This window comes from Somniosus microcephalus, chromosome 9, assembly GCF_052327205.1.
Source record: "Somniosus microcephalus isolate GS21.2 chromosome 9, FLI_Smic_1.0, whole genome shotgun sequence".
Taxonomy (NCBI): Eukaryota; Metazoa; Chordata; class Chondrichthyes; order Squaliformes; family Somniosidae; genus Somniosus; species Somniosus microcephalus.
In genome coordinates, this window is record NC_140995.1 from 142647396 (window position 1) to 142662274 (window position 14879).

Sequence of the window (14879 nt, forward strand, 5' to 3'; positions counted from 1 at the left end):
CACCTAGGAAGGGCTAAAACCCACACTTGTCAGTTTTGTTTTTATTCGTTCCTGGGATGTGGGCATCGCTGGCAAGGCCAGCATTTATTGCCCATCACTACTTGCTCTTGAGATGGTGGTGAGCCGCCTTCTTGAACCACTGCAGTCGTGTGGTGAAAGTACTCCCACAGTGCTGTTAAATAGGGTGTTCCAGGATTTTGATAACCAACTTATTAGTATCCTTCTAGGGATAAACCAGGTCACTCTGGAGTCAAGATAGCTTCAAAAAGATACTCCTGCAGATTGGAACTGAGTCAACCCCTCATGGCAGACTGACTAACCTGAATTCCGAGCCAGGCAGATCCACCGTAATTCAGCACAGTGCCTTTGATTTAGCAGCAAACCTGGCTCAGTAAGTTGACATAAAGGGGAAGACCTGCAAATGAAACTAGCATTCTTCTTACATGGCTCTAGCAAGCCAATGCCATAACTGGTAAGGCAATCCTGGCTGGAAAGCAGAAGGAAATTTACCAGTGCATTGTGCTGATAAGATGTGTGGTTTTAGCTGGTCAAACTCTAGTTGCATCCTTTTGCACAATTACACTGTAGGCTTGGCTCAGTGATAGCTCTCTCAGTTCTGCGCCAAAAGGTTGTAGGATCAATTTCCACTATGGGCTTGAGCAAATAATCTAGGCTGACAATCAGTTTTGGTACGGAGGAAGTGCTTAATTGACAACGGTGCAGCCTTTTGGAAGAGACATTAAACTGAGGCCCTGTATTCCTGCTCAGATAATGTAAAATATCATATGACCCTATTTAAATAAGACCAGGGAATTTTTCTGATGTCCTGGTAACATTTTTTCAACCAACACCATCAAAAATTCCTTAATTGGTCGTTCATTCATTAATTTGCTGTTTGTGGGATCTTAATGTTAGAAAATTGGTTGACACATTTGCCAAAGAAAGAATTTGCATTTACATGGCAACTTATCATATCTTCAGGATATCTCAAAACACTTTACAACAGTTAATTTTGAAGTGTTATGTAGGCAAATACAACAATTTGCAGATAGCAAGGTCCCAGATACAGAAAATAAATGAATGAACGAATGACCAAATAATTGGTGGAGGGAGGAATATTGGGAGAACTCCCTGCTCTGCTTTGAATAATTAGATCTTTTACATTCACCTGAGCAGGCAGACGGTCATTGATTTAAAGTCTCATCTGAAATCTGGCACCTCTGACAATGGAACACTCCATCAGTATGCCACTGAAGTATCAGTCCAGATTATATTTCTCACATAACAACAGTGACAGGGATGATAACAGCGATGATAGACTTTAAGTATGAGGTAAGACTAGAGAAACTGGACTCTTCATCATTAGAATAAAGAAGGTTAAGGGGAGATCCCATTGAGGTGTTCAAAATTATGAAAGGTTTTGATAAGTTAAATAGGGAAATGTTATTTCCACTGGGTAGATCTAAAGGGCCTAAATTTAAGATCATCGCCAAAATAGAGGAACAGTTTAGTGGAATTTTCATTATTAAAGCTCACCAAAGATGGATACATAGACATGGTTCATCTTTAAGAGTTTCCAAGGTCTGCTGCACTGGCAGCATAGCCCTCTGCTCCAGCTTTTTTTTGGCACACCAGGATGGCACTGAGCCAATGACACATAGTGCAATATCTGGAGAAGCCTACCCTCCCGGAATGTCCTAATTCATAATTTAACGAGCCTTGTGCCATGAGCCTGTGAAAGCCTTCTGTGTCCCCAGCACAGGCACAATGCAAAATCCAGGGCAGATGCAGGCACAGTGCAGTGCAAGGATGAAATTCCAGACTTTCTGCTCCCTGTGCATCGCACTTGTGCTGGTCTTACAATTTTAGGTGCCTGGTAACAGCCACAAACTCAGACAGAGGGAGGTGTATATATAAATTTCATAATCTCATTATCACTTATGTTTAGAAAACAAAAGTTGCAATTTTTAATTAATATTTGTTGGTAGATGTTCCAATGAGGGAAGCTTTGACTTTATTTATTTAAATTGTGTTACTGTAATCCTCCTTTTATCACTACATGGATTACCTTTTACTTTTGTTGTCAGATTGTGTTTGCTATTTCTGAACATTTATTTGCTCTCTTCTATTAAACTTGTTATAAATTTATAAAAGACAAATCAGGATTCTTCCTGTCATACTGAGCAGCAAGGGACTAGAATAAAAATTGCTGTAAATGTTTGCAGCCCCTATATCCTGGTGTCAATTTTTGCTAAAGTATCATCAGTTTCTAATTCTCGATTTGTGTTTGTGATCTGAGAAGCATAAAATTAATTATATCAAAGAAAAATGAAGCTGGGTCTGGCAACTATGTAGAAAATGCAAGAGACTCCTGCATTCCTATTCTCCTGGAAACATCAGACAAGGAAACTGTCAACAATTTATTATGGAAAAGCTGCACAGCTTCACAATCTAAGTAAGAAATGTCTAATAAAAACATATTGAACATTCCAAAACAAGACTGATTTATTTTTGTACAGTTACTTTTTTTTGCAGAACTATTTTGTATAGTTTTTCCCAAATAAACTTCCTCAGCAATGTCCCTTAATGCCACCCACAGTGATCCCAGATGAAGTCTAGAATGTGTATTCTGCAGCAACTGTAAAACGGTAGTTCTGATTCACCTGTCCTCAAGATGTTACCTTACAACTGGAGTATGAGCAGCATGGAAATAAAAACTAATCATTTTACTTTCAATAGATGTTGGTACCAGCCTTTCACTTCTGGGACTGCTTCTGAATTCAGTCCCAGAAAAAGAGGAATAAAGCTTCTATTATATATTTTGAGTCTTTTCTTCACTTCTTACTCTAAATTTGTATTTTATCAGTTTCATTCATAATAAAGTATGAGAGTGTAATAGAACATTAATCAATTGCTACTATAATTTAAATCATGATTTAATGATTCAACAACAACTTGCATTTATAGGGGAAGAAATTGGGTGAGTAGCGCCACCTGTTAGCGCCTAAAGAGGCAGTCAGTGGCTGTAGCGCCACTGGCTGTGTCTCCCGCGATATTCAGTAGGGGCGCTAATGGTGGCATTAGGCATTTGCGCTGCGCCACCACCGATGACGTCATCGGTGTGCGCAGCGCCCATTCGTGCCCCGTTCACGATATTTGGTAGCGAACGGCGCACTTGCGCCGTTCGCTACCCGCGCCCGGTTCACAGGGCCTTACTGTGCCGGCAGCGGCGCAAGTTAAGGTGGAGGTGCGGGCCGGCCGCTTTTTCGGCGGCCGCCTGCCAGTACCTCCGTCCCCGGCCTCCTAACCCCCCCCCCCCCCGCGGCATTGCCGGCTGTTTCCCGAGAGCCCGGCACTTCTCCTTGGTGCCGGGCTCATTTGCCGGCACTCGCGAGCGGGGATCGCGCTGTTGCAGGCACCTCCCCTTAACAGTGGGAGGAAGGCCTGCAGTACCGCAGCGTGCCGTGCCGCAGTGTGTGGCGCTGCGGCACGTTGCGCTGCGATAATCAGTTTCAGCGCCCTAAGAGGGACGCGGAGCGCCTCGAGCCTCGCCCCGTGTCCCTCGAGCGGCACTGAAACTGAATTTCTGGCGATCGGTATCACTCCGATCGCTGCGCTAAATCCTGCGCTCAGGCGACTTTTGCGCCACTTTGGCGCCCCAACCCAATTTCTAGGCCATGCAGTTCGCTCGCACAAGGCGTAGTTGAGGTGAACAGTAGAAATGTATTTAAGGGGAAGCTAGATAATCACATGAAGAAGTAAGGAATAGTAGGTTACACTGATAGGGTTAAATGAAGAGGCGTGGGAGGAGGCGCGTGTGGAGCATAAATACCAGCATGGACCTTTTGGGCCGAATGGCCTGTTTCTGTGCTATACATTCTATGTAATAGCACCTTTAACATAGTAAAATGTTCCAAGGCGCTTCACAGGAGCGAAAATAGACCAAAAAATGTCTACATAAGGAAACATACTGTGCGTTCAAACTAAAGACATTGCGCATGTGAGAAGGGCCCATTGCCATGGTAACAACATAGCTTGGTTAGGCAACCTCATTGATTGCCTAAGGAAGAAGTGTGCAACCGTCTCTCTGGAGACGAGAATTGGTGAAAGTTTAGGAGCATGTATAAATCAGAGTGCATGGCTCAATATTTGTGATGATAATTAATAAAAAATATTCTATCTGGTAATATCATTTTTGGAATTCACTACATTTTTAAGATGCTGCTGGCTTTGTTAAACAAACAAGCAATTGAAAAATGCTGCTCTGGAATAAAAATCTATTTCCAAGTATATTTTCATCAAGCGGTAACGTTAAATGCTTTGATTTTGTGTATTACCATTTTGAGATGGTCCAAGGTACATGGAATGTGTTTTATTCATTGATCCACTGTAACTGCAAACCTTTATTTTCATTCTTCATTGTGATTGACAATTATATAAGGTGTGCACCTTCTTACTCGGTCACCTGTATATTTACATTTGTGTTACTACTTCTTCATCCCATTTTGTGTGTGTTAAAACATTAAAATTGATGTAGGATACTATGGGCTGGATTTTCCCAGCGGAGGCGGGTTCGCGGCGGGCGAGCTAGTTGGCGGGTTCCGGTCCCGCTCCCGGCTGCAGCCGCTCTGTCAAAAGGATTTTCTGTTAATAGGGCTTATTAAGGCTGCCGTGCTGGATTCCCAGCCAATTAAAAGGAAGCGGGTCTGATGACATCATTTGATGATGCGTCATCAGCCGATTTCCTTAAAGGGACCATGTCCACATTCATTTTATGGAGGGAGTCACAGCACACAGGGAGATTCTCTTCCCTTCCCATGGGCAGAAGACACCTCCCCAGGACACCAACGCAGTATGGTTGCACATTGCACAGGAGGGCAAAGCAGGGATGTCGTCAGGAGGACCAGGCTGCAGTGGCGCAAACCTTTCAATGATCTCTGTAGATCATGAAACGTTACTGCAAAGCCACACTCAACCTTATCCTGCTGTGCCACTCATCACATCCCCATCACTCTGCCTTCCCTACCCTACTCCTGCACATCCTTACTCACACCAACTTACCTTGTACCTCCACCCATCCCTCTCTATCGACATTATCACTTCCCCATCTCACTAGCCACCCCTCACACTCACCCTCATTCTAGTCCAATCATACCAACTAACAACACACAAGGGTAGGCACTTGGATGTCTTATGCAATGTTCATGTAAATTTTCTGTTAATGTGTTGTCAAACATTGAAATCTTTACTTTCAACACTTTGCCTTATTGGACAGATCTGTGCTCAACTTTGGAAGTGTCTTCGTGAGTTGCAGTGAATGGTGAGACATAACGGTATACCCGTAATGGTGATGAGTGTGAAAGGAACGGCTTGGTCATTGTAGGAATGTGTTATGGTGATGCTGTGGGGTGGTGTTAGCCTGGCACATCATGTGGCAGCCAGGGTGTACAGCGTCAATTGAAGTAAATCTGGCCATGGTGATGCCATCACTGGCCTCCCGGGCGGCAATGTGGTCGGGCGCTGATGCCCTGTGTTCTGTGCAGCATCAGGTAACTGCGGGGAAGGTTGGTGTTGTTGGTGCTGCTGGTGTTGGAGCTGATCGTGGAGGGATTCAGAGGACCAAGGTGAGATTTTTTCAAGGGCACCGATGTTGCTGGAATAGATGGCAGCTGAAGTTGAGATGACAGAAGTGATCTGTCAATGGTGAGAGAGGTTGCTCTAAGGAGGTGACAGTGGATAGGGAGTTTACTACAACACTTCCAAACTGCATACAGCTCAAAAGTGGGTTCCAAGTCCCGAAGGCTCAAGCTTCTGACATTGGAAAGTGACCAGCTGTGAAATGGTTGCTTTCATACCACTTTTGCAGCTGTCACCTATTCACAGCCATGGGGAGACATAGAGAGCCCGACCTACTTACCGGACGTGATCTCCGAACGACGGGAACCCCATTAAAAATGTGGGAAAATAGAAAAAGGCTGGTAAAATAGTAGTAAACAAGCACTTAACAAGCAGTTAAGTATCTTAAAAGCCACCCCCGCCGCTTGGTGTCGGGTCTGTTCTGAAACCGCAGACCCGACTCTTTGGAAACTTACATGGAGGCGGGTTCGGAGCGGGTTCCCAACTCGCTGTCAATCATTTCAAATTTTAACAGCTGACCCGCCTCCGAACCCGCCCTCTAAACGCCGGCAAAATCACGGCCTATGTTATTCTTTCAAACATAAACATGGGACAATCGGGGACTGGAGATCCAATGTTATCATATTGTATATGTGGCCATGTACGGGTCCAAAGATGTGCGGGTTAGGTTGATTGGCCATGATAAAAATTGGCCCTTAGTGTTAGGGGGGATTAAAATACGTGGGGTTACGGAGTTACGGGGATAGGGCTTGGGTGGGATGGCTGTCGGTGTAGGGACCGGGTGCTAGGGTTTGGATGATCAGCCATGATCTCGTTGAATGGCGGAGCAGGCTCGAAGGGCCGAATGGCCTACTCCTGCTCCTATCTTCTATATTTCTATGTTTATATACAGCATGTGCCTCACCTGTCAAAAAGGTCACCAGCTGCCACTGACGTCTGGTGAGACCAGGTGTACCAGGCCACTAAATGACAGAACTGGACCCTACCAGGTGGTTCAGGCTAACACCGTGGCCTGAAACCCCAAAAATATATTTTTAAAAATTATTTGAATGTGGTCTCCTTTAACAGGATTTCTGGGGGTAATTCTAAGTTTATTCCAGGGGGATCTGACACCCCACCCACCCGAACCAACAAGTTGCACCAGTTTCCAGCCTCTGGCTGAAGTTAGGCATCATAGATGTGGCCCTATTGGCATGGCCACTGGCCACTGGCATTAAAATAAAGGGACCTCCTACTGACTCCACAGACTTTAGTGGGATCAGCTGTGGAGGCCTCAGGCGGTGATTTAAGTGACAGTGATACATCTGCTCATTTTTTTTTTACAGAATTTTGGTTACATAATAATGATTGGCGCAACCCAGGCAATTTCTAGGAGGATATTCAAGGGATCATTTTCTGAATTTGTGCTCCTACCAAGTACTCAAAGTTGAAACATTAACCCTTTGGTGATCTCATCATGCTGAGCTGTTTACTGACCAGTAAAGCGTACACCGGAGTCAGGTCAGGTATACAGTTCAGTTTCTGAGTGGGCAGTCTGGAAGGTTAACTGTATACTATAAGTCTTGAATTTTTAAAAACAGAATTTTTCCCCGCACTTACTTCTGAGTCTTATGATGTGGAGGCATTAGTTATTAAGGCTTTCAATTAATTTTTAAATTCAATAATTAAAAATCAGAACTCAAGCAATGATGCCACCCTGATCTGCTTCTATCCTTCCTCATTGCAATAGACTCGACAAAACAAGGCAACCCAAAGTGCTGTATTTCTTAATAAGAAAAAAGCATGGCTGGAATATTTCAGGTTTGTGATGAAGAAATTATTTGGCTGCTTTATTTAAAGTACCTGCATTTTTCATATATTTGTCCAGGAGATTCTGTAGCTCCTGCTCCTTGTCATTGTTGAACTGGGTCTCCATGGCTAATAGAATGTATTCATCTAGCAGCATTCGAATTAGATGAAAGGAACCTAGGAGGAGAGGGAATGAAGGAAAGTTATCTCTGTGACCATCTGCTCACTTTAAGATGCAAGGAAAATAAAAATCATTGTTTGACTGCAAGTGACCTCCTTCTATCTCAAACAAGGCACCGTTTTTTAAAATTCTGACCCTAATCTGTTGTAAGGTTCATCTACCTCTTACTTTGTTTACTGCCCCCACAGACTGTTTGACAACTAATTACATGAAAAGAAAACACTGATGAAAGTAGGGCAAACCTCAGCAACAAAGGAGGTACATATTTATACTTCGAGTATTTGTTTGTGTGGTACTTTCTGTTCTTAAATCTTTTATACCCTCTTTTTAAACTGACATTAGATACCTGTTCTGATGAAGGGTCTATACCTGAATTAAAAACCCTTCTACAGCTGTTGAATTACAAACTGCACTTTGTACTGATGTGCACAAGCATAATGCCTTTGTGATTTGAGTAGCTGATCTCTCCAATTTTAGCTCGCCAGACTGGGGTCAGAAATTAATTCTCTGATGAATCGCTGAGGTAAAATGCATATCTTATTCTTCAATGTTGGCTCTGCTTGATGTTCGCCAATTCTCCTGAGCAACCACTGTTCAGCAATGGAATTATAAACTACCCTGAATGGCAGAGTGTGCAGACCATCAAAGTCTCTGTTTTGACCTTCAGTCGGCACTGATTCAGCTGATCCCAGCCAGACCAGCAATTGGGCTCTACAAATGGCATCTGGATGAGGAAGGGGACAAGTCAATCAGGATTCATGCTCCTGAGCGCTATTCATTGACCCCCGCCACTTGATGGAGACCACGTATGGATGGATATCAAGTGAGAACAGGATTGGGCTTGACTATGATGGCCTCCATTGTTGAATAATCTGTACAATTCTCCTTTTTCAAACTTACGCCTTTTATTAGTTTCAAAATTCCTGAGTTATAACAAATATCATAAAAATATTATAAATAATGATAGTAAAATACACTTGTAATACTGGACAATAAAGCTGCATAATCTTACTCAGTACTGTTTAGTATATCAAACATGGGGTTTTATAGAGGTAAAGAAAAATTAAAACACTTTAAACAGCCCAATTATACTATGTATTTGGCATTGGTTCAAAATAGTTTCAGCTTTTGATTGATGCAATCTGTGTATTAAAATGTAGGAGGGAAGCTGGCCAGAACAAGCTCTAGCAACTAATGTGAGATCAACTGGAGGAGATGAAGGGTGATTCCGTGATCTAGCATTCCCAACGGGGAACAGTACTCACTGGGAACACATCATGGGAAATCATGAGTGCTCAGCCTGCAATTTCCAAAAAATGCACTGTCTACAAGCGCCGCTCCTTGCTGGGAGTGCCAATTTGTGAAGTTATCTTTTTAGTCTCAAACCAATTTGACTTTACCAAGTGCAATATAACTGCAACTAAAAGCAAAGTTTAAAAAGTTACCTGGAATGCTCAAGAGCTTTTTAACTTCAAAGAACAAATTACATAGAATTGCATAGAATGTACAGCACAGAATCAGGCCATTTGACCCAACTGGTCTATGCTGGTGTTTATGCTTTACACGAGCCTCCTCCCATCCTACTTCATCTAACCCTATCAAGATTGTCCTGTTTGCTCTTTACTAATATTAAAGGTTTAACCAGCATTTGTCTGCTGGTGAATGGAGCTGTGAGAACTTAGTCAGTAATATACTTCAATGCTGCCAGGTCCATGTTGCTCCAACAATACTATGAAAGAAGAATTAAATACACTGAAGGGACTGAAATTCCTCCTGTTGATAATGACCTGGAAATTGCAGTCGGAAGCTTGCCGCCAGCATACGCCTCCAAACCAAAAGAAAGGTACTAACTTACCTGGTGTCTCCGGAGCTTCAGACCATTCCGGTCCTGGGCCTCCAGGTGTACGCCTGCGTAAAGGCCCACAGATCCCAGGGGTGCATGCGGTTCGCAAGCGTCCCTGGGATCACGTGGGCCAGGCCAACCAATCAAAAGGGGGGATTTCTATGATGCTTACGGGGATTCTATTTACATACGGAATCCCCATAAGCATAATAGAAATCACCTAATAAATAAAATTTCACACCACTTAAATAAAAATAAATGATCACATGTTCAAAATTAATTAAACCACCCTTTAATTAAACATTTAAAATAAAAATTTAAACATTTTAAAACAGGCCAAAATTTACCTAAACTAATTTTAAATGTATGTGGATATTTAAATCATTTAAAAAATGTTATTTTAACATTTATTTTAACCCTTACACAGGTAAAGGAAACCCTTATGCCTGCTATTACCAGGTGTAAGGGTTTCGTGGGCATTCGCGGGGGAGTCAACTATGCGCCAGCGAAAGTGAATTTGTAGCGGATGCGGTGGATCTGTCCAATCGAAACTTGACAGATCGCAAGTTCCAGGTTTTCACGCAAGTGCAGCGCATGCGGAAACCCGGAATATGTGGGGCCATTTTGAAGGCTTCTGACAGCATGTGTGTACGATGTCGGAAGCACTGTAAACTCCGGGCCGTTATTATAAGAAAGTCGCCATGAGTACAAAACGGTAAATCCCATTTTGTTCTCATGTTGAATCTAGCACCAATATTATCAACAGGGGGAATTTTGCTCTCCAGGTTTTTACTTTTGTTATAATCTCCTAATAGGATTGGCTTTCAGTCTAGTAGTTTACCTTTTCACACCCAACCATAATGATTATTAAAATGTTCTGGATTTATGTTCATCGACCAGTCAATAAAGCTGGAGATTGTGTTATTCAATCATACCTGGAAGGTGTATGAAAGGCCAGGCATTAATAAGTCTGAGTGAGGAGGATGAAATGACCAAACTGTGTTAAAAGATGTTAGAGGTGGTTCCACAAACTGGCACTTCCAGCAAGCAGTGTTACTCAAAAGGAATATATTGTGGGCAATTCCAGAAACACAGCCCGTGATGTTTGATCCCTGTGCACCTGTGATTCCCGAAGATGTACTTTCCGTGAGCACGGATTCTGCCTGGGAGTGGAATCACACCCATAGCTCCTAAATAAAGCATCTGAAACTCACTATCCAAAGTTGTGCAGTCTTATCCTAATATTACATGTAAGTACCCACAGATATTGGACTGTGTAGAAACTGAAAATGTGGAAGCTTACCAAAGCTTGAAGCATTGTTGAGCGTGAGGTTATGCATAACACGGGCTCCGAAAAAGCTCCATCTCAAAAGAAAATCTTGGGCTCTCTTCTTAAGGGACCTTCCATTTTGTTTACTTGGCTTAAAAATAACAGTACATTAAATGTCACAATATTAGACAAAAAGATAAAACAATATTGCAAGAAAACATTTTTAATTTTAATTCTTATACAAGCATACCTTGATGACTCTCTGCTCTACTACTGTGTCCAACCATTCAATAAATGATTCCACAGTAGCATTTTTCTTCAACAGGTCCTTCAGTTCTTGAAACACTGTAATAGAGTCATCTAGCATGTAAAAAAGGAAAATATGAGATTGCTCTAACTTTTTGAAAACTCAAGAGCAGTCAGTTTCAAATGGTAATAGAAGATCAAAAACATAAGCGGGCTGCTGATTAAATACAAGCTGACTACTCCTTAAACATAAGAGTTCTATTTTCTGTGCCAGGTCTTGCTGGACCAGGGCATTTCACGGCATAAGCCATTACTTCGACTTTTTCCTGCACCCTTCAGCTCAAGATGTTTTTATGGCGTAACTTGCTGGAAGAGTGAGCTGATAACGGTGTGGTGAAGGCATCTGGGAGATTTAAGGATTGAAAAAGAAGCAGAGGATTGACGGAGAAGGAGGGTGAATTAGAATCATATCAGGTACAGAAAGAGAAATAAAAATAGAGGGAAAGAAAGATTGGATTCAGAAAAAGAGAGAAAAGGACAGAAAAGTTAAAAAAAATTAAATTTAAAATGTAACATTTTAAAAATCTCTAACAATTCACTACACACAGGAATGAGATTGAACAGTTTAAATTGTTCCCTTTCTGGGCCGAAAAGGTTGATTGGCATTGCATTAACAATTATCATCTCATTAGAATGGTACTTACACTGTTCAATTCTAGCCCTAACTTTCTGCGGCGAGTTTAATAGACAATTAATGTGCAAATCAGTAAATTCTTAAAAATAACGGGGATGCTAAGGGCACGATGGCGCTTATGCAAAACAAAAGGTGGAGTGGCGTAAATCGACCAGCAAGTTCTGGAGCAAAAGCAAAATACTGCGGATGCTGGAAATCTGAAATAAAAACAGAAAATGCTGGAAATACTCGGCAGGTGACCTGCTGCTCTGCTGAGTATTTCCAGCATTTTCTGTTTTTATATCAAGTTCTGGAGATTCACAACGCATAGTGTATCTCTTAATCCCGTGAACTTTCTTGTTGATTTGTACATTAATAACAGAGTGAGTTGTTAAGCTGTTATTTTTTCAGCATGATTCGGCCCAATATGTACATTAGCTCTAAGGCATAGTGATAACACCAATGTGATACCAGTTGTTCCACAGGACTACATTTTACTATCACAATCTCCATTATATTTCCAGGTTTTGCCATTCCCCTCCAGAATCAAATTTTATTTAACAATATCAATTAAACTCCAAACATACTGAGCTAGAAATTACTGTTGGTGACTTTATAGGAGCAATTTTAACTCTCCCCAATCAGCAGGAAAAGAGCTGGTGTAGCAGTTAAAATGGACCAGATCTTAACGCCACTGGTTTTGGTGGCCCCCGCCTCATAAATAAATGCAAATTGTACATGGGACCCCAAAGGAATTTTAACCTGCTCCTGAGTGGGATGACCCCTGTGGTCACACTGCCAGTTGAAGCTTTCGGGAAGCCTGCAAGGCCTTCCAAGGTAAGTTTAAAAAAACTCTCCTTAGTGGAGTGGCTTCACAAAGAAAGTCTGGGGCTCTGCTTCCCCCAGGCTCCACCTGCCTAGCCAGCCATGAGACCCTTGCAACACCCAGCATATAGGAATAGAAAAGAGGAATAAGGTGCATAAAATTGTGAGTGTGTTGGATAGTATTAGAGAAGACAGTAGTACTAGAGGCGGAAGCGGTACCATATTAGATAGAAGCAAACTAAGAAAGACTACGAAAAATTCAGAAACGGGTTTGGAATGCATGTACGTAAATGCACAAAGTGTGGTGAATAAGGTTGGTGAGCTACAAACACAATTAGCCATGTGTCAATATGCTGTTGTGGCAATAATGGAAATGTGGCTTAAAAACAGTGAGGACTGGGCACTTAATATTCAAGGGTACAAGATGTTCAGAAAAGATAAGGAAGGAAAAAAGGGAGGTGGGGTGGCAGTGCTGATTAAGGAAGACATTGTAGTGTTGGAAAGGGAGGATGTTCTTGAGGGGACAAGGACAGAATCCATTTGGTTAGAGTTGAGGAGCAAAAAGAGTATGATCACACTATTGGGGGTATTCTACAGGCCTCCAAATAGTGAGAGGGAGGTAGAGAAGCAAATCTGCAGGGAAATCGCAGAGATATGCAAGAGCAATGAGTGGTGATATTGGGGGACTTTAATTACCCAAATATCGATTGGGATAATGCTAGGGTAAAGGGAAAGGACGGGGAGGACTTTCTGAAATGTGTTCAGGACCAGTATGTTCTTGACCCAACTAGGAAGGAGGCATTGCTGGATCTGGTGCTGGGGAATGAGGTGAGCCAGGTCAACCAAGTGTCTGTGGGAGAAAACTTGGGTACAAGTGATCATCGTATCATAAGATTTAGTTTAGCAATAGAGAGGAACAAGGAACAATCTAGAGTGGAACTTCTAAACTGGAATAGGGCTAACTTCAATGGGATGCGAAAGGATCTGGCCAGGGTAAAATGGAACCAGGGTAAAATGGAACCAAAGACTGACAGGAAAAACTGTGACGGAACAATGGGTGATCTTTAAGGAGGAGGTGTTCCAAGTACAGGCTAGGTACATTCCAACAAGAGGGAAGGGTAAGGGAACGAAAGCCTGGGCTCCTTGGATGACAGGAGATAGAGAAGATGATTAATTCAAAAAAAGAGGATGTATGATGCATGTCAGGTGAATTCTTCAAAGGAGAACCAGACCAAATACAATAAGTTGAGAGGGGATGTGAAGATGAAAATAAGATTGGCAAAGAGAGAATATGAGAGTAGAATTGTAATGTATATACCTTTAAGGGGGGAACTATCTTTTACAGCTCATGTATACTGCAGTACCGGCAGTGACCACACCTGTATATAGTACTGAGTAGTAATCTGTACAGATCAGTTCCAGTGTGAGCCACGTTGAGTAAACACCTGTTGTACCGTTCTCCTGCAGTCTGTGTCTTATTATACACAGACACAACATTGGCGACAAGGCAAGTTCGAACCTACCTGCAACTCTGCATCACCTCCCGGGGATTCGTTCCTGGAGATCAGTGGATTGGAGGTCAAGGCCAGAGACTCAGGCGTCCACCACGGGCAACCGCCCAGTCATCCAGCAGAGACTCGAGAATTGCAGGGGAGGCTGTCGAGAGCCAGGCTTGGCTTTCCAGTCGAGGTGGTCCAGCGAAACGGGCTGGCAACAGGTAGTGCGCAGACCCTTCCTGGACAGCGGCGGGCTAGAGCCCGACCGAGCGGCACAGCAAAGGGCCGAGCAGCGTCGACGGGGGAGAGCAAGAGAGGGCAGAGCGCACAGGGTGCAGCCGGTGTTCAGGGGCCGAGCAGCGAAGAGAGGGAGAGAGAGACACGCAGAAACCCGCGAGGCGCCGCCATTGCCACGAGGACCGCCGAGAGCGGCGTTGGCAGCAGCGCAGGAGAAGTGCGCGAAACCTACAGGGTGCCGCCATTGCCACGAGAACCGCCGGGAGCGGCGTTGGCAGCAGCGGGGGAGGAAGGAAAGCACGGGAGACACCATTTTAAGCCATTGGGAAACGCCATTTTAAACCACACCCAAAATGCCGAAGAGTGGCAGTATCACCGCATTTGACAATGAAGTCGAAGATTGGACTACATATGTCGAACGAATAGAGGTATACTGCAAGGCAAATAAGGTGTCAGATGACAAGAAAGCATCGGTATTGTTAAATTTAATGCGTGCAAAGACTTATGGTTTATTACGAAATCTAGTAACCCCAACGAAGCCAATGGAAAAGAGTTTTGAAGACATAGTAACGATACTACAGGAACATTTAAATCCCGCACCGCTGCTGATAGCAGAAAGATTCAAGTTTCAGAAACGGAACCAGCATAAGGATGAAAGCAATGCTGATTATTTAACAGAACTG

The 14879-nt window shown here is 43.0% G+C and overlaps 1 protein-coding gene across 1 annotated transcript in view; it reads right to left on the reverse strand.

The window, feature by feature from the left end:
* rfx6 (regulatory factor X, 6) overlaps nucleotides 1-14879 on the reverse strand; it is a 72863-nt gene that overhangs the window by 22204 nt on the left and 35780 nt on the right. Inside the window, exons 13-15 of the mRNA XM_085998213.1 lie at nucleotides 10970-11079; nucleotides 10753-10870; nucleotides 7480-7602 (exon numbers count right to left, since the gene is read on the reverse strand). Of these exons, the coding sequence (XP_085854339.1) occupies nucleotides 7480-7602; nucleotides 10753-10870; nucleotides 10970-11079 (351 nt within the window). The remainder of the gene's footprint in view (nucleotides 1-7479; nucleotides 7603-10752; nucleotides 10871-10969; nucleotides 11080-14879) is intronic.